The sequence below is a fragment of the Dermacentor albipictus genome, chromosome 1, assembly GCF_038994185.2.
Source record: "Dermacentor albipictus isolate Rhodes 1998 colony chromosome 1, USDA_Dalb.pri_finalv2, whole genome shotgun sequence".
In the NCBI taxonomy this organism is placed as follows: domain Eukaryota; kingdom Metazoa; phylum Arthropoda; class Arachnida; order Ixodida; family Ixodidae; genus Dermacentor; species Dermacentor albipictus.
In genome coordinates this window covers 21,934,324-21,957,052 of record NC_091821.1, presented here as the reverse complement: position 1 = coordinate 21,957,052, position 22,729 = coordinate 21,934,324, and the positions used below count along the sequence as shown (strand labels likewise).

The 22,729-nt window shown below is 49.8% G+C and overlaps 1 protein-coding gene across 6 annotated transcripts in view; it reads right to left on the bottom strand.

The window, feature by feature from the left end:
• The window catches only part of LOC139060400 (protein spitz-like), a 178,984-nt gene that overhangs the window by 67,186 nt on the left and 89,069 nt on the right, over nucleotides 1-22,729 (bottom strand). For 3 of the 6 annotated variants that reach the window (XM_070539507.1, XM_070539503.1, XM_070539510.1), the window contains exon 3: nucleotides 18,942-18,964. The exons of the other annotated variants lie outside the window; for them this stretch is intronic. In XM_070539507.1, the coding sequence (XP_070395608.1) occupies nucleotides 18,942-18,964 (23 nt within the window). The remainder of the gene's footprint in view (nucleotides 1-18,941; nucleotides 18,965-22,729) is intronic. 6 annotated transcript variants of the gene reach the window in all.

The following is a 22,729-nucleotide window of genomic DNA, read 5'->3' as shown; positions in this document are numbered from 1 at the left end:
CTCATCAAGTATTTATGGAAATAAAATTTTTGTAGTGGGAGAAGGTGTTGCGCCTTCGAGAGGAATGCTACAAGTGTCGTCTGCTACGACGCCTGCTCGCTGCGAACGCGAGACTTTTCTCGCAGACGACAGGCACTTGCGAACTCTCTCGTTTTTTCGAAAGGCTGCGCCCGCTGTCACGATTGCTGAACGTCTCCAAGTACTTTTAAGTACATCTGCTGCAGTGATAGCTAGGACGCTTGTGGCCACCTACGAGTATGCTTCATTATATTTTATATTGACGTACCGCTCCCGAAGCGTGCGCCAGCAGCTGTTATGGCGTGGCTTCGCACTTACCCATCTTTTGCGACAGCAGACTACAGCCAGGAAGCAGCAACCTTTCCTACCACAGGTAAGTTTGTGTTCTCAAATGGCACGAAACACACATTTCAATGAGCACGTAAACGAGTAATGCGTAATGAAGTCCTCAATCAAATTTGATTGTCAAGCCACTAGAAGCAGAACCGTATATGTAATAAACAAAATGCGTTATGCAAGCAGTCAGCCATCTTTCCATTGCACTCTGCATCACTAGTAGAAAAAAGTTAATAAAAGGGTATAAAAAAACCCAGCACATGTGTGCAGCTAAACTTTGCAGCTTTAAGGCTCACACTGCAAATATAAGCACGTAGAAGAAGCCAAACAGCCGTAGCAAAGCAGTAAGTTGCATCTACATACTGACAGCGCAAAGAGCGACTGAACGAAAGGTGTTACGTGCAACAGGAAGAGACAGGAAGAGAGCAGTGTGGATCAGAGAGCAAACGGGCAATGCCGATATTCAACTTGACACTAAGATAACATAATCGAGCTGGGCAGGCCATGTAATGCGTAGGGCATATAACCGGCTAACCGGTAAACGCCGGCCCGATCAGTCTTCCCAGAAGAAAGCATCAGTAGATGCAGAATCACTACGCATTTTAATGAAAGCCCCACTTACGCTTATTAGCAGGCGCGCCACGTTTTCTACGTGTTTTAATGGTTTTAAGCATAGAACATGTACAACATAGTATCGTGCTTGTATCAGTAGTACCTTCTTTTTACTCTTCTGAAGTTTTGAAACACACTTAACAAACCAGGCTCAAAACAGTCAAAACACGCTCTCTCAACGTTAACGATGCCGTAGTTTGCTCGTCAGGGCTTCGTCACCACACCGCGACACAAACATCGGCCCAGCCGCTGGCCCAGCGCGCCATCACCACTTCGAGGTACAGAACAAAGGCAGAGAGCTTTGCGCCGCACTGTCCCATTGCGGGTTAAAGCAACTGCGCTTGGAGCAAACCATAACTACAAAAAAAAGAAAGAAAAAAAAAACCTGTAGACTAGTCCGCCAATCAACAGCATACCAATCCGTAGCCTGTGCTTCCCGTCATCCCCGTGATAGTTGAACGAAGGCAGCGCCAGATTTCGCTCTAGTTATAGTTCCCTCTAGTCTAGTCTAGTTGATTCCCGCTTTCTCCTTCTTCTCGTTTTGCTCATCGTCATGAATTTTCATCTCCAGCCTTCCCTCTGTTTTCCTCTAGTTATATTGGTATGGAACCCTATGTATCACACCATGATTTTTACCGTCTCAAACACTAGTAGGACTCATTGTTGCCAAAGGAACACCAAGTCAGAAAAAGAGGCACGTTCATTACGCGCATTTTTGTTTTAAAACAAGCGAGACCAAAAGTATCACGTAATATATTGCATGATGTCTATTGCTTTATTTTGCTTATTACGATACGAAACCGGCAAATCTATTATCACGAAAGTTCTTGCTAAAGGCTTCGCTTTTCGACCAGGGTGGCACTGTAGATGGGTAAAACCGAAACCGAAAGCCGTGTCAAACCGGCCCCGACTACTTCGTGTTGTAAGAAAAGTACACAACAGCCACCTCCGTAACTTCGCCCGCATCATCACTGAAAGCTGTCTGTGTGTATACATATAGGCTGCACAGGTGGTAGCCGCACATTAAATCCCCAGTGGGTGCACTAGCGATGAGACCTCCGATATTCTCTGAGACAAAGGTGAATGGAATCGACGATGAATCTCAATGGATGGTTATCGCTGCAGACGCTAAACGTCTTGCACGAAAATGGCCCAGTAGCAGCAACAAACTCTGGTGCATGGAACTTTGTCACTCCTCGCATAAAAATCGTATCAACACAATGCATCTAATGCTGGGCGATATCCTGCGACAGTAACATGTAGCGGTGGAGCTGCTGGCCTGTGAAGAACACGTCTCCTCGGTTCAGCATTAAAAGCGGGTTTCTTTCATATTGTTATTACTCTACTACTTCTTCAAAGAAAACAAAAGCAAAAACACCTTGAACAGAGAGAGAGAGAGAGAGAGAGAGAGCATCTGGGGTGTGAAGGGAATGCGTTCACCACGCCTGCTCGCGCCGGCGCGGTCGAATAAGCCAACGGTACATTGCAGAATGTGCAGCGCTCCGCCGCCGCAATGCGTTTCCTTTCTTTGCATCGGCCGTCGTTACCCATCGCCACGCACGAAGGAAGCGGCCAATTCTTTGCGCCCGCCTAATTCGACTGGCAGCCCACCGACCGCAGCGCGCTTCCGCGTTCGAGGCCCTTTGTTGACCGCGCACTTGCGAATCGACTGGCCGGACAGCGATGCCCTTTCTGCTGCTGCGCGCGCGCTTTGCATAACACACTCGGAAACGGCAGATGCGGCGCAGATCGGTTACCAACCTCTTTGAGCCAAGGCCCACAGCGGCAGCCGCGCCAGCCGGGTGGAGCTGCGGCACACTCCACCGACTGCTCCGCGGCTACAAGGGTGGTCCAATTGTGAAAGCGGACCGCTGCTTGCGCGGATGTTCAAGCGGTGGTTATTCTAAAACACTGACCTCAAACCCCGCTCTGTTAAAGTTGGAAACAAGCTGCGCTTAAACATCTTCCTTACGGTATATTTCACGATCAAAAAAAAAAAAGAAAAAACATATGGTACAATCCATAAACTCCTTTGAACAACTAATTCCTCTTCAAAACAGTTAAATGAACACCAAGGACCAAAACTATACGGCTACAGTATTCATTGAAAACCATATCTTCATTGATTTCGCTGAAAAAAAAAAAAGAACTCTTTACAGATATCTTAATTTTCCACCCGGGACCCCAGCGCAGGTACGTCAGTGTGACATCAAAGACACGAACCCATTTTTTTTTTTTTTACCGCATACATGGGCTATTTTGGGGCAGGAAATATTTCCGAAGCTTGCTTTTGAATCTAATGAAGTCATTCTTTGCTGGTAAACAACTGTACCCGAGCAGACGCTTTCCATTTACATCCCGGCGTGCTGTTGGCGGGAGCTTGTAGGCGCGTATTTACTAATGAAACTCACCCGCCGTGGTTGCTCAGTGGCTATGGTGTTAGGCTGCTGAACACGAGGTCGCGGGATCGAATCCCGGCCACGGCGGCCGCATTTCGATGGGGGCGAAATGCGAAAACACCCGTGTACTTAGATTTAGGTGCACGTTAAAGAACCCCAGGTGGTCAAGATTTCCGGAGTCCCCCACTACGGCGTGCCTCATAATCAGAAAGTGGTTTTGGCACGTAAAACCCCAGATATTATTATTATTACTAATGAAACTCAGCTTGATGGTCGTCTTTAGTATCCCTATATAGCTTTATCGCATCCTATAATAGGTACGTGTCTGTGGAGCTATACTTATATGCGCAAGATCCAAAACCCGTTTTACTGCGAACAGCTGTTATTATGGGCAAGGGAACGGGCCGAACGTGTCCGTCCGTTCTCATTAATTTCGAACGATTCTCACACACCTTAAAAAAAAATATATGGAAGTACAGTATTCACTATATTTATCATTCAACAATCTAATTAATCTCAATTTAATTTATTTGTACTAGTTAATTTAATCGTAATGGCATATATAGGGAACATAATGCCGATCACCAATTTGCCCACATTGTCTATCCCGGCATTAGGCACGATAAGGGTAGACGAGCGGGCATGCGCCAGGACGCGCGTATAGATATAACTTCCACGCGGGCCACGCGGGCTCTGCTTGAGACCTTGCCGAGAGTCTGTGCGAATTTCGCAGTGATCATAACAGTTCAGTGCTGCCAAGTAGTATGTGCACAGTGCCGTCACTCGCCCAAGTCTGTGCAGCTATAGGCGACAGCAGTCAACGCTTGTTGAGCCAAGGATGATTGGCGGGCAGCTTTGGCTGCGACAAGCTGACCCGATTGTGTGGGTGAACACTTTACCCCCCGTATTCAGAAATGCATCTCAACTTGAAGCCCACGCTTTATCTGAATGACGCCCGGCGTGAATGTGCCCAAGACGCTCGTTGCGTATCCTTCGGCGCCTTCACGGCAGGCGTCATTGAGATCAAGTCAAGCGTGGGCTTCAAGTTGAGATGCACTTCTGAACACAGGGGTAAAGTGCTTCGGCCATGCTATAGATGACGGCGCTGGATTGGTACACCATGCAGTACGTAAGATATCGCGGCATGCCGCGCTTCTTTTGTCGTGTAATTTGGTGTGATGGGATCAGAACAACGTCAGACTGGGGGAAAAAAAAGTAGCTCCTGCAGTCCAGCCCTCTTTCCGCCGGCGCTTTCGCACTGTAGTCGTCAACAACGCCTTTGTCACGCTAGGCGCTAACGCGGAAAGATATATTCTACCTAGCTATCCGGTTGCGGGGAACCGAGCTTGCGTTCGCACGGACATGTTCTGCAGTGAAAATGATACATGTGTTTGTCAGAACACCGCAGCAAACTCGATGGGACCTGTCGCAGAACCCGCGCGGCCAACAAACTTGCTAAGCGCGTCCCGCACTCGCGCGCGCGTATATACATTCACGACGGTGCCGGGGAGCCCGTGTCAGCACAGAGTTGTCGGCATTGTGCAAGGTGTCTATACATTGGCGATCAACGACAGCGGCAGAGATGCTAAGGAATTGTAGATATTATGGCGCATCATAGCCTATATAAATTGATTTTGTACTGTAACACCCTGCGTCACCAATTGACAGAATAACGTGCACGCACGAGATCCCTGAACACTTCTCTCCGCTACAAAAGAAACAGCAAGCTATTCCCACCACCACCCTTCAAACCCCATTGCACGGTAGATGGGAAAGACGCAAATTCACGGGTTTCCGGCAATTCTGCAGGCTACAAGTAGCGCTTATATTGGATGGGAGGGAAGGGCATCCAGGCGTCATGCACATTTCGGACCAAACAACATGCTCCCCCATAGCGGCCGCGAGCCGGAAATCGACGCGGTTTTCGCGGCGAATACGCCGGCCGTCTATACACCTAATCCCGCAGAGAACGAAGTGGAACATCACTCGAGGACCACGCGCACTAGACATGACACGTGCACTTCCGACGGCACAATTTGATTCCTCTGCAAAGTCGTGCGAAGTTCTAACTATATGCGAGTCCGTGGGAAATCGCCAGAATTTCGGACAGGCGATGTCCGCGCTGAAAAGAACGACTTGCCCAGAAACCGTGACTTGTGCCAAAATGTTAAAATATGCAAGTGCCACGTAGCTGGACAGAACCAAGGTAATGTTGTTTGCCGTCACTTGGAGCACGTCAGGCAATTCTTTTTTGTATTTTGCCTAATTACATAGGTAGATATTATTAATTAATCAACTACTCAAATATTATACTAAGAGCGAGAGTGTCATTTGAAAAGTTGTAGAGCATCCTGAAAAATTTCCCGATCCAGCTTTCTCTTGCTCAGTATACGTGCTACAGAAAAGTTTTTTCCAAGCCTAAAAGAAAGCCCAAGAAACAGGAATAAGTGACGGTCTACAAAAAAGTGGTCTACAGTTTTCTCATTGACACTTTTGCTCTGAATGTAATACTTGAGCAGTTGATTAATTATAATAACTAGTTATGCGAACTAAAAAAAAAAAAACTGACTTGCTCTGAGCAGCGTAGCTTGTTTGGGCTTGTTGGTGAGTGATTTGAATACATAGCAACGAATAGCGCACAGAGGACGAAACAGTAAAAACCAGACACACAAAAACAATACGAGCGCTCTAGCGCTCGCACTGTTCGTGTGAGTCTGGTTTGTGCGCCCTAGCTGCCTCGCGAAAATGGAGCACCAGCGATAAGCGGAAGGTCCCGCCGTTGAAGTCTAGATCGCGTCGTCGCCTTCAGTAATCATTCATCACTTGTACGGCCGCGGCAACCACCCTTTCGAAGACAAAGACGCGGTCGCGACAACCTGGGTGTGCTTCCGCACTGTTCAAATCCACGTTGTTCGAGAAAAAAAAAAAAAAAGCGACAGCGACCAGTTGTCCACAAGCTAGCGTGGTCGTCGCTTGCTCTGGTGTTTTTTTTTTTTTTCCAGCATACAAAAGCGCGCTGCACTTCACGGCGCAACACAAGCCGCTCAGATGACGTCGCCTGCACCGCCGTGCAGCCTCTCACAATACCGCCAACGACAGAGTCGCGCTATAGGGAGCGAGTCTAATTGCTTACACCGACTGCTTCTCTACTCCAATTGCTTACAGCGCACTAATTAGGGGGGGTCGCCGCGGGAACGCAGCACCGACTTTACGGGGGAGAAGAGGCGGCAGCCGAACCTCCCACACTCCGCGTACACCACCGACCGTTTGTCAACACGCCACCTTATCACTCGGAACGAGCAGAGTCAACCGAGCGGTGTCGACAGGTCGCCGGTCTGTTTCCCGGCCACAAACAAAGCTCGCGCGCGAGCTATCAGCCGCTCCTTAACCACCGCAACTGTTCTGTGCACTCTTCTTGTGTAGAACACACGATAAGAAAGCCGCGCCTGCAATCGGTCGTGTAGTTCGACAAAGGCGAACGCGTATTCGACAAAAGGCGAGTGCGCGGTCGGCCAGCTGAGTTTGCCTCGCTGCTCCCAAGAGGGGCAACTCGCGGAAGACACGGGAGAGACGAGCGTCCCATCATGCATCGGCACACTGTTGCCGCACTTCGGCAATCTGCATTCGCGACGCTGAGGGCACCGGAATACGGCTGACCGAGGGAACGGACGCGAGTGAGTTTCAAACGTGAACTAACCACTCTGCGGAAAGGCTCCTTTCTCTCAACCGGCGTGAACAAAAGCAGGAAAAAGCACAGTTTCGGAAAGATCCAACTTGCTATCAGAGTGACAGCAAAAGGAATTTACGGCAAGCACTAAGTGGGTTGAAATGAAAGTGAACGCGCCCTCTCCTCCATGTCGGTATACATTCCGAGCAGATTTAAATATTAACCAGTGGCAGCTCGATTCCGCCTATTCAGGTATAGGCGGGCACGTGCAACAAATAATGCAGATATTGAGTTACCTAATGACGTTCAGAGCAAATCGTGCAAAGTCGTGCTCAGCTGCGCAAAAGCGGAACTAAACACGACCAATAATTAGGCCATGCTAATTTATGGGACATTCTAAAACTATCGCCAGTTTCGCGCGCGCACACACGCATGCACGCGGCCGGCTAAGTGAGCCTAAATGCAATGCCTCCATCGTACACGGTTTGGAATTCAGTAAGGTGTTGATTAGAAGGGCCAGGACTTCAAACGACTCTCGCTAACCAATAAGATTCAACTGGCTGGTGAAGATTTGTGGATAATCACTGTCTGATCACGTCCAGCACTCCTTCTCGTAAAATGGGACATTCCGCGATGGTAAGACAGCAACGCGAAAAAGAAGTGGCTCCGCTGCGAATTTCTTAGCGCAGCAAGATTTCGCGGTCTTGCATCCTGTTCTTCGCACGAAACGTTGCAATACCGCCCATTCCACACTTCAATGGCGAAGTCCGGAATTGTTTTTCTCACAGTGTTACGCTCACCTGAATGCATATCGTGGAACCTTAGAACAGTGCTTGCATGTTATAGAAGTTACTATGATCAACAGCAGCAGCAACAAGAACAAGAAAAACAACAATATTAATACTAATTTACCAAAATTAAACAGGCCGAGCTCCTACGAGGTGAATTCAAACGCTCACCGCGGCACAGCAAGCACGAGCATAAATTCCCATCGGGAATACCCCGGATAACGCGGATTGCGAACGCGCCAACGTTACAAGCGTGCATTCTACAGCTTTTTCTGCCAATACGGCAGATATTGTATACCACTGGCTCAAAGACGGCGAGCCGGGCTACTAAATACCCAAGTCGCCGGCGGACAAAAAGCGCACACGTTAGGATTGCTGTTTGCCCACTGACCACCCTCTCTACGACGCACCGTTGTTGCCGAGCGATGGGCAACGGATGGGCTGCTGCTCTTAACTCGGCGGGGGGTGCGGTAATGAAAAGCCCGCGGCTGGCTCAAGAGGCGAAGCAAATGTCCATAGGCCCATTCCTGTTGCGCACAGCGCGCGTAAGCTGCGCGAGCTACCAGCGCATTGCGCTGGAGATGGCGGACAAAAGGAGCGCGCCGCACCACCGTCGATGTAATCGCCCGATCCGCTTACCGCTCGCAGCGTCATTATTATGGCGACATAAAAGTTGATTTTTTTCTATTTTTCAATAACTTCGCGCATCAGTCCTTCGAATCGCAATGCGGACAAGGACGAGCGTCGTGGGGACCGGTTAGCGAGACGCAGTATATAAGCGCTCCGTGTGTGCCCATTTCGAGCTTTCCGTGCAAAAACCCCTTTTCTTTTTCGAGAGCCTGCGTGTCCACCTAAGCGCTACACAGTGGCCACCCACGAGAAGCAATGAACTATATACGTGTCCCGGTACGTAAAAAAAAAAAAAATGACGCCCCTGCATTGAAGAAACAAAGTGGCTCAGCATGGGCTTCCCTGAGGCGGACTACCTGGCACCACCGCCTCGTCGCGGCGCCGACAGACAGACAAACGCAACAGCATTATCCAAAAAAAGTACTCTAGTAATTAAGTTCTCGACGCACACTGCCGAAATAACGCTTCTCTCTATACGTAGTTGCTGTCTCGAGTGAGTGAACTAGTTCCAATGCACAACGCGAAGACCGTTTAAAGGTAGCACTGACGCGCCCCTGTTCGATCCGATCTTCAGCCAGCCATAGCTAGCGCGTCACGCCACCTTCGATGCGACCCGCGCTCTCACGAAATCCGGCGGCGCTGTCGGCGCATCGGGCAGGAAAGGGAACCGAGGAAATAACGGACCGAAAACAAGGAGAGAGAAAAAAAAATGGGGGGGGGGGGGGCGCAAAGCCAAGTAGAAACGCTGTCAGACAGCTCCCGAGACGACGACGACGTGAAGTCGGGCCCGCTCCCGCAAAAACCCGGCGCCGAATTGCGTACGAGCAAATCATGAAAAGTGCGTGCGCAACACGGAATGGGACAAGAGCAATAACGGGTGAAAAAAAAAAAGAAGAAAGAAATGCAACACCCAAACAGAGAGAGACCGCGCAAAGAAAACGGCAGCATCCGTGCCGCCTCCCCGATGCGCGAATAAAGGAGCCTGCGCGCATTACAAGGAGGGACAAAGAAAAGAAAAAAAAAAAAGACCACGACGACGCCATCATCGCAGAAGGCCAGGAACAAAGCGGGCATAGGACTCGAAATGTTTTCCGTCCAAAAGAGCCGCCTGCCAGCGAGCAAGCAGCGCGCACCGCGGGTGGCAGAAGCAGCCAAGCGCCGTTCGTCGTACGCGCAACGCACTCTGCCGCGGGGCTCGGCTCGGCACTGAGCAACGAAGCGCTCTCCTGCCCACAGAGTGTTTGCACAAATCGGCCGGCCGAGCACAGCCGCCGCCGTCGTCGACTGACCGCTGCTCCTTCGGCGAACGAGAAGGAAGCGTCGATAGGACTGAACAGAGGCAGAGAGGGGTCGCTATCGGAATGCAGCGCCAACGCAAGCGGCTCTCCAGCCGGTGTTACTTCTCGTTCGCTCTCGCATGGGTTCCGAGTGAAACACACAAGAATCCACTTAACATACGCGCGGAGCAATATGCAACGACATCATGCATAATGGGCTAAAAGCGTGTACGTATCGGAGAGACCAAATAATAGTTTTTTTGCTTATTTTCTTGGCTGCACCAAATTTTTACGAACTGCTTGTGGCAGATCGCACAAATTTGAACCCTTGATCTAAATTAATCAGTGGCCATTACTTTGCTACGATAAGCCAAATTGTTTACTAAATAATTAACACAATGACGCTAATTAACTTTTAAAATTACATTATGGCACATATGTCGATCTGCGAATTGTAGCTATTGAGTATGCAAGGCACATCACCTTTTCCTCATTTTGCTTTCCCGTATATCCTCTTCCTACCACAACCCTCCTCCCCCTCAGAATGCACGAAAAAAAAAGAAAAAAAAAAGAAACGGCCCTTTTCCCCCCGTCTCGCCCCGAAGGAAAACTGCCGCAACAGTTTTTAACAAAGTTGTTTGCCTCTCTCAGACCAGAATTTCTCACTCAATAATCAGCAATGTTTTCTGTGCATCTCGCATAACAGTAGAATTAGCTACGCTTGTGATTATCAGCGATGATCGCCTTCAAGGCGACCAAAAATTCCCTGGCACTGAACAAGACTATCCATGGGCAGCAGTTGCCAAAGGCCGATTGATAGTTTTGCACCGCTGAAGAGCGATGAAGCTTCTGCACAGCTGCGTGGAAGAAGGACTTTGCACAAAACGCAAATAGCATGCAAAAATAGGAGCGAGAGAGCGAGACCAACACAAGCGAGACCCCAATACAACCGCCCCACGAAAACTTCCTTTCATCTTTCTACCCACAACGAATGCGCGGGGAGGTGGGAAAGATAGCCTTCCGCGGCAATAAATATACATGATCGATTCTAAACGCGATCAGCCTCCGTAGCCGCTACAACGCAACGAAAAGTTGCCTTCTTCCCTCGACAAGAGGACACCGATTTCCGCATTCGCATTGTTTTTGCGACGCGCCGGTCCGAACAGCGATCGGGAAGTAGAGTCGTCGCACGAAGGAACGAGCTGGGTGGCACTTGCCCGCGAATACACGCAAAGTGCCTCGAGCGGCCAGTCGCGCAGCACTTGTGCGTGTATTCGCGGGCATCCTTCACGCTCGTAAAAACACGCAACACATATGTAGCACGTATTCAGCAACAGAAAGCTGCATCGGGAGTTTATCATGTCGCTCTACAATTTACTCATTGACACTTTTCATCTGATTACAATGTTTAAAAAGTTGATTAATTAATTAAGACTATTTATGTAATTAGGCGAAATGCAAAAAAAACAATACTCTGAGTGTCTCCAAGCGACGGCAAACATCACCTTGGTTCTGTCCAGTTACATGGCATTTGCATACAGCATTTAAATCTTGGTGCATGATAGTTGGGACACCCTGTACATCAAGCCACTGAGAAAAAAAGAAAGACACAAGTTGATAGCGCATGCGTCCTGTTTCTTTCTTGTCAGTCGTGCGCACTGTCACCACGCTGAACGCAGACCACACTAGACCTCGGTGCCTCGTGCCTAGCGCAGTTTAAGTTCCCAAAAGTATGTCTTGCCGACTAGCCTCCCAACACACTTTCTCTAAGACTAGACCAGCTTTGGACCCCCGAGAACATCAAGGCCAAACACAAGCCAAACGGAATGCAGTCGCACTACCTGTCCTCGTGACGACTGCTCTGTATATTGTTAAGAATGGCGAGCTGCAATGCAAGATTGCCACCCAGTTACGACCGGGGAACAAGACACGCATCCCCCACTCTCCGTCGCTTCAGCTAGGATGCGTTCGATGAAGCGGGCTTTGTGCTGACACCGCCGCCATCCCCCAGCCCCATCGCCGTTGTGACAGAACGAGTTCGGCGGGCGAACTATTGTGCCCGAGCTCCCCAGCGCGTACCTGATCTGCTACGCGTGAGCAAGCTGCCGCGGGAAAGCCGTTTTTTGTTGCTTCCCACACGCCTTCCGGGACGCAGGAACGAGCTACCCACCATGGCTCCGAGCTTCCCGGAACGGCGCCGGACATCGGAATGTGTGTACCTATGTGTGCGTAAACTGTTCTGCGGAACGGCGCCCCTCTGACGTCGGCACCGGACATAGGAATGTGTGTGCCTATGGGTGCGTAAACTGTTCTGCGGGGCGGCGGCAAGTTGACAATGAGTAAACGAACGCTCGCGTCACCTTGTATCGCGGGAGGACCGAGTGTTTAAAAACTGCTGTTGTGCGAATGCTCGACACACTTCTCTTGAGCAGTCATGTTGGACTGACACTCTTTTTCTCAAGCAGTCATGTTAGACTGATTTAAATACTGTAAATAAACCCATATTCCTCGTTCTCGATGAGAAGCAGTTCTTCCCTTCATCAACGACCTCAGCGTGGATAAGTTGGACGACGGCATGGGCCAGCTACCTTCGAATTCATGCCGGACTCCAATCTTGGCAACGGATCTCGAGCGATGGGATTGAGCCCCCAATCCTGACAATATAGAAACGGGTGAACTTACGAACGTAATTAAAAGCCGTAAGATTCTCGGCTCCAAAATGTTGCCAGGTATGTCTGCTGAGTTCGAGACACTATATAGTCTTCGAAAATGGCTGGCTGTCTCCTCATGGCAGCAACCTGCCGTGCCCCTCGGTTGTCCCCGAATCGTGCGCCTACAAAGACAGGTGAAACACAACCGTACTTTCCACAATGTGGCCCGAGTACTTGCAGGTTTTCTGTATGATTGGGCACGCAATCACTCGACCAGCAGTTCTTTACAGTAATTCGCAATAGTTACAGTACAGTAAATCGCAATAGCTAGAAGAAAAAAAGAACGTCCGGCTGATCCTATCTGCGATTATCTAAATTGTGCCAGAGCATTTGCACGATACAAACTTCACTACTACATCATTGTTTCCTTCATCTGTTGTGCCCAAAACAGCTATCACGGGACGTGTTGCGCGCCTGAAGCATGTTACAATCCTTGATACGCTTACCAGGCTGCATGGCATGGCTTGATTTTTCGCAGGGGACTAAAGTTTCCTCGTTTTTTTTTTTACGCGGTCATTGTTTCATGACCAGACAGATACCCAGGCAACCAGGCCAAAGTGGGTGATGGTCTCAAAGAATGTTCTCGCATTAGGAAAGGGGAAAAAAAAAGAAGAAAGATGTTACATTACTACCACATGCTTTAGAAATTCAGCGCAAATACGGATAGTCCGCGGCTGGGAGACGGCGAACCAGTGATTAAGGCCTTCAGACTTAAATCCACAGTCACCGCAGATGCGTAGCAAAGCACGCGGCCAGAAACGGTGCCATCTTGGCGGCATGTATCAAATACTGTTCTTGTGCTCGCCATGATATGCAGATATCTGGCATACAATCTCGCGAGCGACTAACCCATTAGCATTCCCATCCCGCACAGAGTTGCCAGGTTTGGCTACTTTGCACCAAACTGGCTACTTTTGAAGGCTCACAGCGCGAAAAGTTTCGGGCTGGCTACTTTTAAAATTAACAATTTCCTATAACAACTACAGGCAAACCAGACAAAATATTACAAATGGTATATAATGCGCTGTATACGCCTCTTATAATACAGACGATGTGCAACGATCATCCTCGCGTTGTGTATTTGGACAGGAGGACGTAACTTCCACCTTGCAACAGACGAAACTCGTTCAGCAGGCATACCTTTGATGTCATTCCATGGAACGTCTCCTTTTATAGTTGAGTGCTCAAAAAATGATGAGGTGGAAACAGAAGTTTTATTACGGTTCCATGATGAATTTGAGAAAATGCGTGTGAAAACATCGATATATGGCTATAAAAACTACCAAAAAACCGTTTTCTTATGGGTGATAAGAAATCCTGACAGGTAGATGATATTCCCTTGCAAAGTTGAGATATGGCACAGGGATACATTGACGAATGATTAAAGAGCGAGATTTGCTCACACGAGATCTTCACTTGTGCTAGAGTTCAGTGACAACTACTTTCGTTTATAACCATTTACACAGGGATAACCATTTCCGAATACGAATACGGAACCACCAGTTCGAACTTTACCCCCAAAATGACGTTTTAAATAAGGCAAAGGGCAGTAAACGTAACAGCTTCAAGAGGAGCAGTTCATGATCGGCTGTAGTAATGTTTACTTCTTCAGTGATTGACTATGGTGGCAGCATGGCGACCTTTTTGGCCGCTTTTTAAGCACCTGCAATGAACTGGCTACTTTTCTCCCTACTTTTTCGCGATTTCCTGCTATTTTTCAGTTTTTGGATCTGGCAACCCTGATCCCGCACCCCGAAGTGAATCACAGTGGATGGAGAAGTGCGACGATCACCGATATTTTGCCGAGCTCCCCACGAGTGCCAAGCGCAAACGCAGTGCTTTGTCGTCTTCCGTTCGCGCCGCCGTTTGGGTTTCCGATTGGCGCTACAAAACCTCTACGCCCACTGTTGCGCTTCTCTGCGTCGTGAAGCGGCGGCGCTGGCTGCGCGGGCCAAACCGCACGGATGTCGTTGCGAAACGCGTCTCCGGCATGGCGAGTCTACTCCGCTCGTTTCTTTACGAACTCGAGGACACTGCTCGCGGCAGAGAATAGCAGCCGTGAATGCCTAACGCGTTTAAAACAAATAAGCACACAGTTACAGGTTTTCGCATGCACGTGAACCGCGGAGCGCGCAAAAGACGCAGCGACCCCCGCGCGGCGGCTGAAGCAATCGCATTGGGTCACGCTCGGGCTGAAACAAAGCCCGGACTTCTTTTTCCGCTAAACGCAAATGACGCTTAAAGCATCGCACGCTGTTTCGCAAAGGCGTGCGTGTACGTGGGAGGTGGGGGAAGAGGGGAGCGCAGTGCTGGCACATATCTTTGGAGAAATTAAGCGCACACGGCGCGAAGTGTCTTGGACACGCGTGCACGTGAGCGCGCATTGGCGGTGGTGGCAAGAGTCAGCGAGGAGGGTCGAGCTCCGGTGACCCCCCGTGCGCACACGGTACGTGACTTAAGGTTGGTGACCTGAAACGAGAGGAGGTGAGAGGGAGGAGAGCAAATCGAGCAGTGGAGAAGGAGCCGAGGAACACGCCGCGGACACATCAAACAACCGCGGGACGAAGAACAACACGCGCAGCGAGAGGAAGGCTGTCGGGACAACAAAGACGACGAAAAGAAACGACGCACGAAACGAGACATGGGAAATACGCCGCGAAGATTCACGCGCGAGAAACGCAGAAGTGAGCACGCGGAATAAACCAAACACGCGGCGGCGGCAAGCGGTGGCAATCGCGAAGAGAACGGCAAGGAGGGAGGAAGGCGCGAAACACCCTCCCTCTTCCCCCCCCCCCCCTTCTGACGTTCCGGGCCCGCAGCCACGGAACCGGCGAGCCACGACGACCACGACTGGAACGCAGCGCGCAGGAGAGCCAGAAAGGGAGGTGGGGGGGTGCAAGCCACCGGCCAAGAAGAGGAGAAGACGAGGCGAGGGACGGTAAGACACAATTGAATGACGATATCAAAGCGGTCCCCTTTGTTGCCGCCATGCAGCCGAGCTACACAGGCCACGCAATGGCCGCGCGGCGCCGCCGCGACACAGCGGGGGGCGTGTCCCGGCGGCCGGAGTAGCAGCTGCATAGCAAGCACGAAGAGGAGGACGGGGGGCGCCGGCAATCTCTCAATCTTATCGCCCCACGGCTCGGCGGCGGCGTTCTCCGTTTCTTCACGTCCCAGCGGTCAACGCCGCCTGCGCCGTCGGCCGCGAAAAACGAACCATCATCGCCGCCCGGAAAAGAAAACACGCGAGCATACCGACGGGACTGGCGCGAACGACAGGACGCGTGAATGACGGGCGCACGCCACAAGTCTCGAGCGCCTTCAGGAGGAGGACGGTACGTCTCGTGCGAGACAGTTGCAGCGTCTGTGACAAAGTAGCCTCCCACCCTTTGCGGCCACTTCCTCCCGCGCTGTCAGCTGGGAAGGGGGGGGGGGGGATAGACGCATGATTTGATTGGACAGGATTAGGTCCAGCCGAGCGAGCAGGCGCGAGTGGCCGGCTGCGAGCGCGCAGACAGGCGGCCTTTGACTGACAACGGCAGTAATAGGACGCTAAAGGGAGGGGAGACGCGAGTCGAAACCCTCCACAGGCGCACGCTGTTATTCCCTCTCGTTAAGCCAGGCGTCCAGCCGGACGGCCGTCACACCTCAAAAGCCACCTAATTTAATTACCGACAGAGCGGCTCCAGAAGCGCGCCGAACAATAAGCCGCACGTCTAGCGCAGGCGTTGTAGTTCGAACTCCGAGGCGCCAGAGGGAAAAAGTACGAAAACAAACGAGGGTGCCGGTGATAATGAGGCATGGGCCCCATCACGAGGGCCTCCTCACCCTCATCTGCCTTTACCCTCACGTGGTGGGGTGAGGGAGGGTGACGATGATAATGTAAGGCCCAATGAGGTAGATTCGATTCATATTGCTCGTGCAGAGAAGTCACAGATCGTTTGCGTGATGGGGTTTGAGGTCTGAAGTTTTGAAAAGTACTGGCAGGAAGCCTCTCGATCACAGTTGTACGTAAGTCGAAGCGCACATGTAACTGGCCTCACTTATAAATGGCTATTGATGTTAGCTGCAGCTAAATTAGTGACTGGGAGCTGTAACAGTAACGAAAGTGAGAACAGTGACGGGGAATTTCTGGTGTCAGTCCAACGTTGCTAGTTTTTTTTTTTTCCCCCACTGGTCACCTCAGTTCATCACACTTGTTCTTAAAATCCGAAATAAGCATTCTGGAATTCACCTTCTTTTGCTTTGATTTGAGAGAGAAAAACTCGAGGGCTTTTCAGGCACTGATAGGGTTTGTTAACCTAGTGAAGGCAACGCCAAAAATAAAAAGAAAACATGGCGTTAATACAGCCCAAGCTCGACTATAAAACAACCAAAACTTAGTAAAACTAGCAGTTACCATATTCTTATCCACGCCTAACGACAACTCGCCTCACGGGCAACTAGTATGTTTGGACGCACCATGTTTCCAGGAGCGTAATTCTAGCATGTTATCCCCATCACACTACTAATGATCTTAGTACAATCCCCGCACTTCACTATGTTTATTCTCCAGACCAGTGCGCCTTTCGATATAACGTGACTGTACAATAAAGCATGTCACGATGACTTCGTGGATTAATATAGGCAGCTCACCCTAGCGACAGCGGAAATATCGGGTGTGCCTCACCTCGTTTTGCCGTTTCACTCCCACGTTAAAAAGTGAAATTTCGGCTAATGAGAAAAAAAAAGGGGGGGGGGCGGCAGCTGCGGTCCTTGCTTCACGAGTACTGCGGATGGCTCAAACTTTAGGTCTAGTCGATTCCCCTAGAAAGAAAGCAATGATGGCACGCTTCGACAAATGGAATGACACGGCAGCCAATCATGTTAACAAACTAAGCTGAAGGTACGAGTGAAAGGTTTATTTGAATTGTACCAAACCGAAGAGAAAGATGATAGCCTTTTCAACGCGAGGGTGATGGAGGGTAGGTATTTATGGGAAAGGGAGGGCGGGCAAATTTTTCAACGTGAGGGTGAGGGAGGAAAAAAAATGAGGGCCTCTGCCCTCTCTCTGGTGATGATACACAAGCCAGAAGACTGCTTGTATAGGACGTGCGTTAACTGGCAATGCGCACCGGGAAAATGAAGCGTCAGTACGAAACAGCTCAGAAGTACTGCGAAATTTGCAAGGAAACACGAGCTTCCCAACACCGCGAACAGCAGTTGATATACGTTCGACGAGTCACCGAACGTCCTCCTCCTTCACGACCAAACGCCGCTTTTGCGCAACGCCCGCAGTGAAGAAATCGGCGCGAATCAGCCGGATTCAGCAGCAGCGTTCTTCTTACCGGCGCGTTCCTCCTCGCCACGAAACGGGCTCCGCGTCACCTCAAGAGTCATCGGTGACGTTACCGGGGAGCCCACGAGCCGGCGCGCAAGCCAAGTGTTCGCGGCGACTTAAAATAGACGGCGAGAGAAAGTTTCCGTCGAAGTCCACACGTCCGCAACGCGACTAATTGTGTTGCGGAGCCAGCGCCAACTACTTGCGCGGTGGACCCCCCCCCCTCTTACCGCCCCCCAAACGTGGTGGCAAATTTATTTCTCGTTTTCACGGCGTGGAAGTAGGGCTGCTGTGAGAGTGCGCTTCAGAAGTATAGTTACAACTTACATGGCAATAATAATCTTTGCCACAGTTGCAACACGACGTCAACGTTGTCGAGAATGTGCCAGCCACAATGGAAGGGAAATGGCAGTAGTAGCAGGAATAATAATAATAATAATAATAATAATAATAATAATAATAATAATAATAATGAGAACAGCAACAACAACGTACGTGTCTCTAGTTACGTCGGCACATCATCAGCAGCAGGAGCAGTTTACAAGAGGGCTGCTACTAATAATCACAGTGCCGACAGAGTCCTCAACAATGCTTTTTTTTCTTTTTCCATGCATATATCAATCTGAGGCGATTAAATTAAATTAGTTAATTAATGAAACCGGAGCTCTTACGAAACTCGTGCTGCGTGAAAACGGTAAGAAACGTTGCTTATGTGAGAGAATGCGGTTTTATCTTCCGTTGTGGCCGCCAAAGGTGATGAGGTGGCAACCAAGTTCCCAGCTCACTCCACATGACTCGGAGGACGAGTAAACGAACAGCCTCAGTTTCAAGAGATTGCTCTCCGGCATCAGTCCATCGCAGTAGATTGTTTTTTGTTTTGGCCGTCCACTGGTGAATTTGACACGAAGAGATCGGCTGTCGAGAGGAAGATTTCTGCGAAATTACAAGCACGGCATACAAGACGTATCTTTTTTTGTCGGAATTCTCATCTTTTGACACCTTTATGGAGTGGTAGTTTCGTGCTCGACACCCGCATGACGCCAGGGCGACCGGCTAGCGGAGCAACGCCGTTTTACGATCTGTTCTGGCCGGAGGAACCTAAATGGCGACAAGTTACAGTGATGTGTTACAGTATGCAAACCTTAGTGGGATATGTATAATGTGGATTACACAAAATACTTACAGCCTTACAGTCACTGGAATAGGCTACGAGAAAGAAACAAAGAAAGGCACCAGTTATTAAAGCATGCCACGGCATTGCTCTTATACTCCCTTCCCCTACTTGGTCTCACTCCTCTTGCAGAGCGTCGCGAACTTGAATGCTTAAAATTCCTTCACAAGTTAATCAATTCTCCTCGCCTCTCCTCTCTATATAACTGGCCTTGTTCTAAACCCTCATGTACGAGGAGTCACCATGCTCTAAATATTTCAACCTTTTTTGCCCGCTCTGATTCCTTTAAACAGAGTTTTTTTCCATCAACAATTGAAGTCTGGAATTCATTACCGGGCAACATCCGCTCATTACCACAGAAACAATCATGCAAGCTTGTTTATAAACGCACGTTTGTTGTTCATCCCACTCCTGCAATAGTCTCATTGAGGCTGCACTATGTATGTATGTATGTATGTATGTATGTATGTATGTATGTATGTATGTATGTATGTATGTATGTATGTATGTATGTATGTATGTATGTATGTATGTATGTATGTATGTATGTATGTGTGCATGTATAAAATAAATAAATAAATAAATAAATAAATAAATAAATAAATAAATAAATAAATAAATAAATAAGCTGTCGACGTTAAGGGAGACAAGGGCGTCGAAACGTGACAATAGTGCTATTTGGAAGCATTTACAGTGAGGGTCTTATGGACGCAGCGATATCAAAATCTCTGTTCAGCATAATTCATTTCCTGCAGGAAGAGTAGAGACTCAGGCTTCATCCAAAGGATGCAACGAAACTCCGGGAGTCTTCAGATACTCCTGAAAAATTTGTAGGCCGTACGTGGCCCCAAATGAAACCCACTAAAATGCACGGCATTTCTTGCCTATTCATGCAAGGCTTCTTTGTAACAAGTCCTGCAATTCGGACAGCGTCATTGAGAGCACCCTTCAAGTCTCGAAGAATGACAACGCGCTCTAATTTGCTTTCTCACACAGTTAGTGAAAAAAACAAAACCTGAAGACTTATCAATCATTACATAGCTATTGTGCTTACAGGCAGTGGCGAAGCCAGGAAGGGGGGCACGAGCCCGGCGTGCCTCCCCCCGCTACACGCACCCACACCCTTCCCGGCCTTTACTCCTGGCTCGCCCCTGCTTAGAGGCCCTAAAATGGGGTCTCCTATATGTTGTGCCGGTTTCACTCCGCCCGACTCTGTTAACAGAGCCGGCTAAACTTTGGCGAAATCAACACCGAGAGCGAGCGGCGACCGACAGTGCCGACCCTGTGATCGTCGCGTAAGTGCGCACACAAGGAGCACACGAAACGCTCCAGCCGCGCCGCGCGAGAAGTCGCGTGCGAAAGCACGTCCTCCTCCTCAGGTCGTAAGCGGCGGCTTCTGCGGCCCGATCACGAAACTACACAAACGAGACGCGAGGCCGATCGCTGCCCAATAGGAGCCGCAAAATGACTCAAGCTCACTCAAAGTGGATAGCCCGTTCGCCTTTCCCGCGAACGTCGCAGTCCACACATACAGTGGCCGATGTGAAGAGAGTACATTATCAAACTTCTAAAGAATGCGTTGTGACGAAGTGCTAATACTAAACTGTCGCTTTCAAGCGGAGCACACACTTTCAGTCGAAGAAGACGGAAACACACATTTGCGGTGATGTTTTGTCCGCATCGCCGGACAATCAAACTGCAACACTCACTCCCTCAAGCATACCGACACATATATACGCTCATTCGGTCATAAGCGCGCCGCTTTTTTCCTACTTGAGCTTGAAATTAAATGTGAAGCACTCTCGCACGAAATAAGGTGGCGTTAAATGTTCTTCGATCCGGTTATATACGCAGCGCAATATAATCAGCCCGTGAAGAAGCCTACAAGGAGCGTCAGCTTACACCGACAAAGAAGTGAACGTGTCTGCACCGGGGCGACAATGCGTTCGTATACAAGCTCGATCGACGTTGTGTTCACGCGAGCGAACGTTAACGCTTGGCAACGCACACAGTGCACAAACAGGGCGTTGCTCTAGGGTCGTTAACGCCCCCGCACCTCCTCGAGAGGCGAAACGATCGGAGGCGGAAAATGATCCATTTCGTTATCAAATCTCACGATGGTGAGAACGATAGCGCGTGCCAATGGGAAAAAAGAGATGAGAGTGCGCAGCGATCTGCAAAGGAGGGTCGTTCGCCCCGCGCGTAGATGGCCCCAGGTTCGCCAAATGCTCCAGCGAAGGTGGTTCACGATCCAGAGGTGGCCGCACAAAGCGAAGCCGCTGCTCTCGCTAAGAGTAACAATCGCCTTCCGAAGCAAAGGTGAAACGGGTGAAAGGGCAAAGCGCACGTTACAGACACAGACGAAACTACATGAGGTCATTTCAACGACGTGTTTCACCAGCCGAAAGCTGAGGCTCAATGAGAGTTTCTTTCTTCCTTCCTCTCTTTTTTTTTTCCTTTCTTCATCGGAAGTAGCGTCTTTGCAGTGATAGTTGATCATTTCGAAACGGCGTTGTGCCTTAAAACGCACTTTCGGGCTAAGTGTCCCTAGAAGGAGATGTAGACCCAACCCAGGCCCCAAGGCCAGTATTTCCCGTGCCTTAATTGCGCAAGAAGTTTGCGCGAGTGCTTTTAAAAGCCCGTGAAATAGGGCTTATAGCCGCACGCAAACGTGTCGTCTGCAAGACGTCGAACAAAGGTGGCTGCCACGGCACCGAATAGTGGCAAGTCTCTATAACACAGGTTGTCATTGTCCCAGATAAGTTGCGCTAGTCTACACACTCCTGACGCACTGGGAAGACTACCCAATGCATCAAATGACAGTTTGGAACGGGGCAATGTCTCGAAAGAAAGAATATACTTCAACTTGTAACAACGAATCTATGAGTCGCGCAAGATACTGTAGTACTGATGTACCACACCACACACTGCAGTTATTGCGAAAGCTGCGCTGGACAGACACCTATTCAACAACGAGCTTTGAAACTAAAACAACAATGTATACTGCCAATATTCGCTATAGGGGTCCCCGCCGTAATAAGACCAGAGCGGTCGCTGGTCCTGAACCTAACACAGTCCACGCGTCCCAAGACCAAATGAAGACCTTTACACCTTTCCTCCACAACATTCGGCGAAAGTCGGTCGAGCTCATTTTCCTCTATCGTCTTTGTCGCCGTCATTGAGAAGTGGCTCCCTCGAGGCCACGGTGGAAGATAGGCTTCTTCCATCGTGCTCGAGGCGTACCCGCCCCTAGTCGGTACAAACGCGGCACGCGACACCTCACAGTGACGCTCATTCACGCTCGTCTTTCCGGAAGGAAGCGGCAAACAGGAAGTGCCGCCGCGTGGCCGTTCTCTTCCGTTTCCTCGCGCGCACACCGAGCGTGCGGCGTCTTTTTCCGCTATCCAAATGCGGCCGATGACGGCGCCGATGACGGCGCCGATTGAAGGAGGCCTGTCGACGTCCCGGAGAACAGCGGGGAGGGCGCTATGAGCCAGTGACCGCAGAAGCTGTTGTCATCGTCCGACTGACGCGGAAGCGTGAGAACCTCTGAAGGCTAAGATATTGTTCTGTGCTTTACTACACGAGGCTCCAGGACAGGAAACGTCGCCGTGAATCTAACGAGGTATTAAATTGCATTACGCACTATCTAAAGGGTTAAAACACTTTATTGCAAATCAGTTTACTGGGTAATGATATTTCAAATTCGCGTCACCTAACCGCCACTGAGTCAGAATGCAGACCCGTCTACGTCGGGAGCGTCAATTAACCTTTCATGGAAACGCATCTATACCTATACT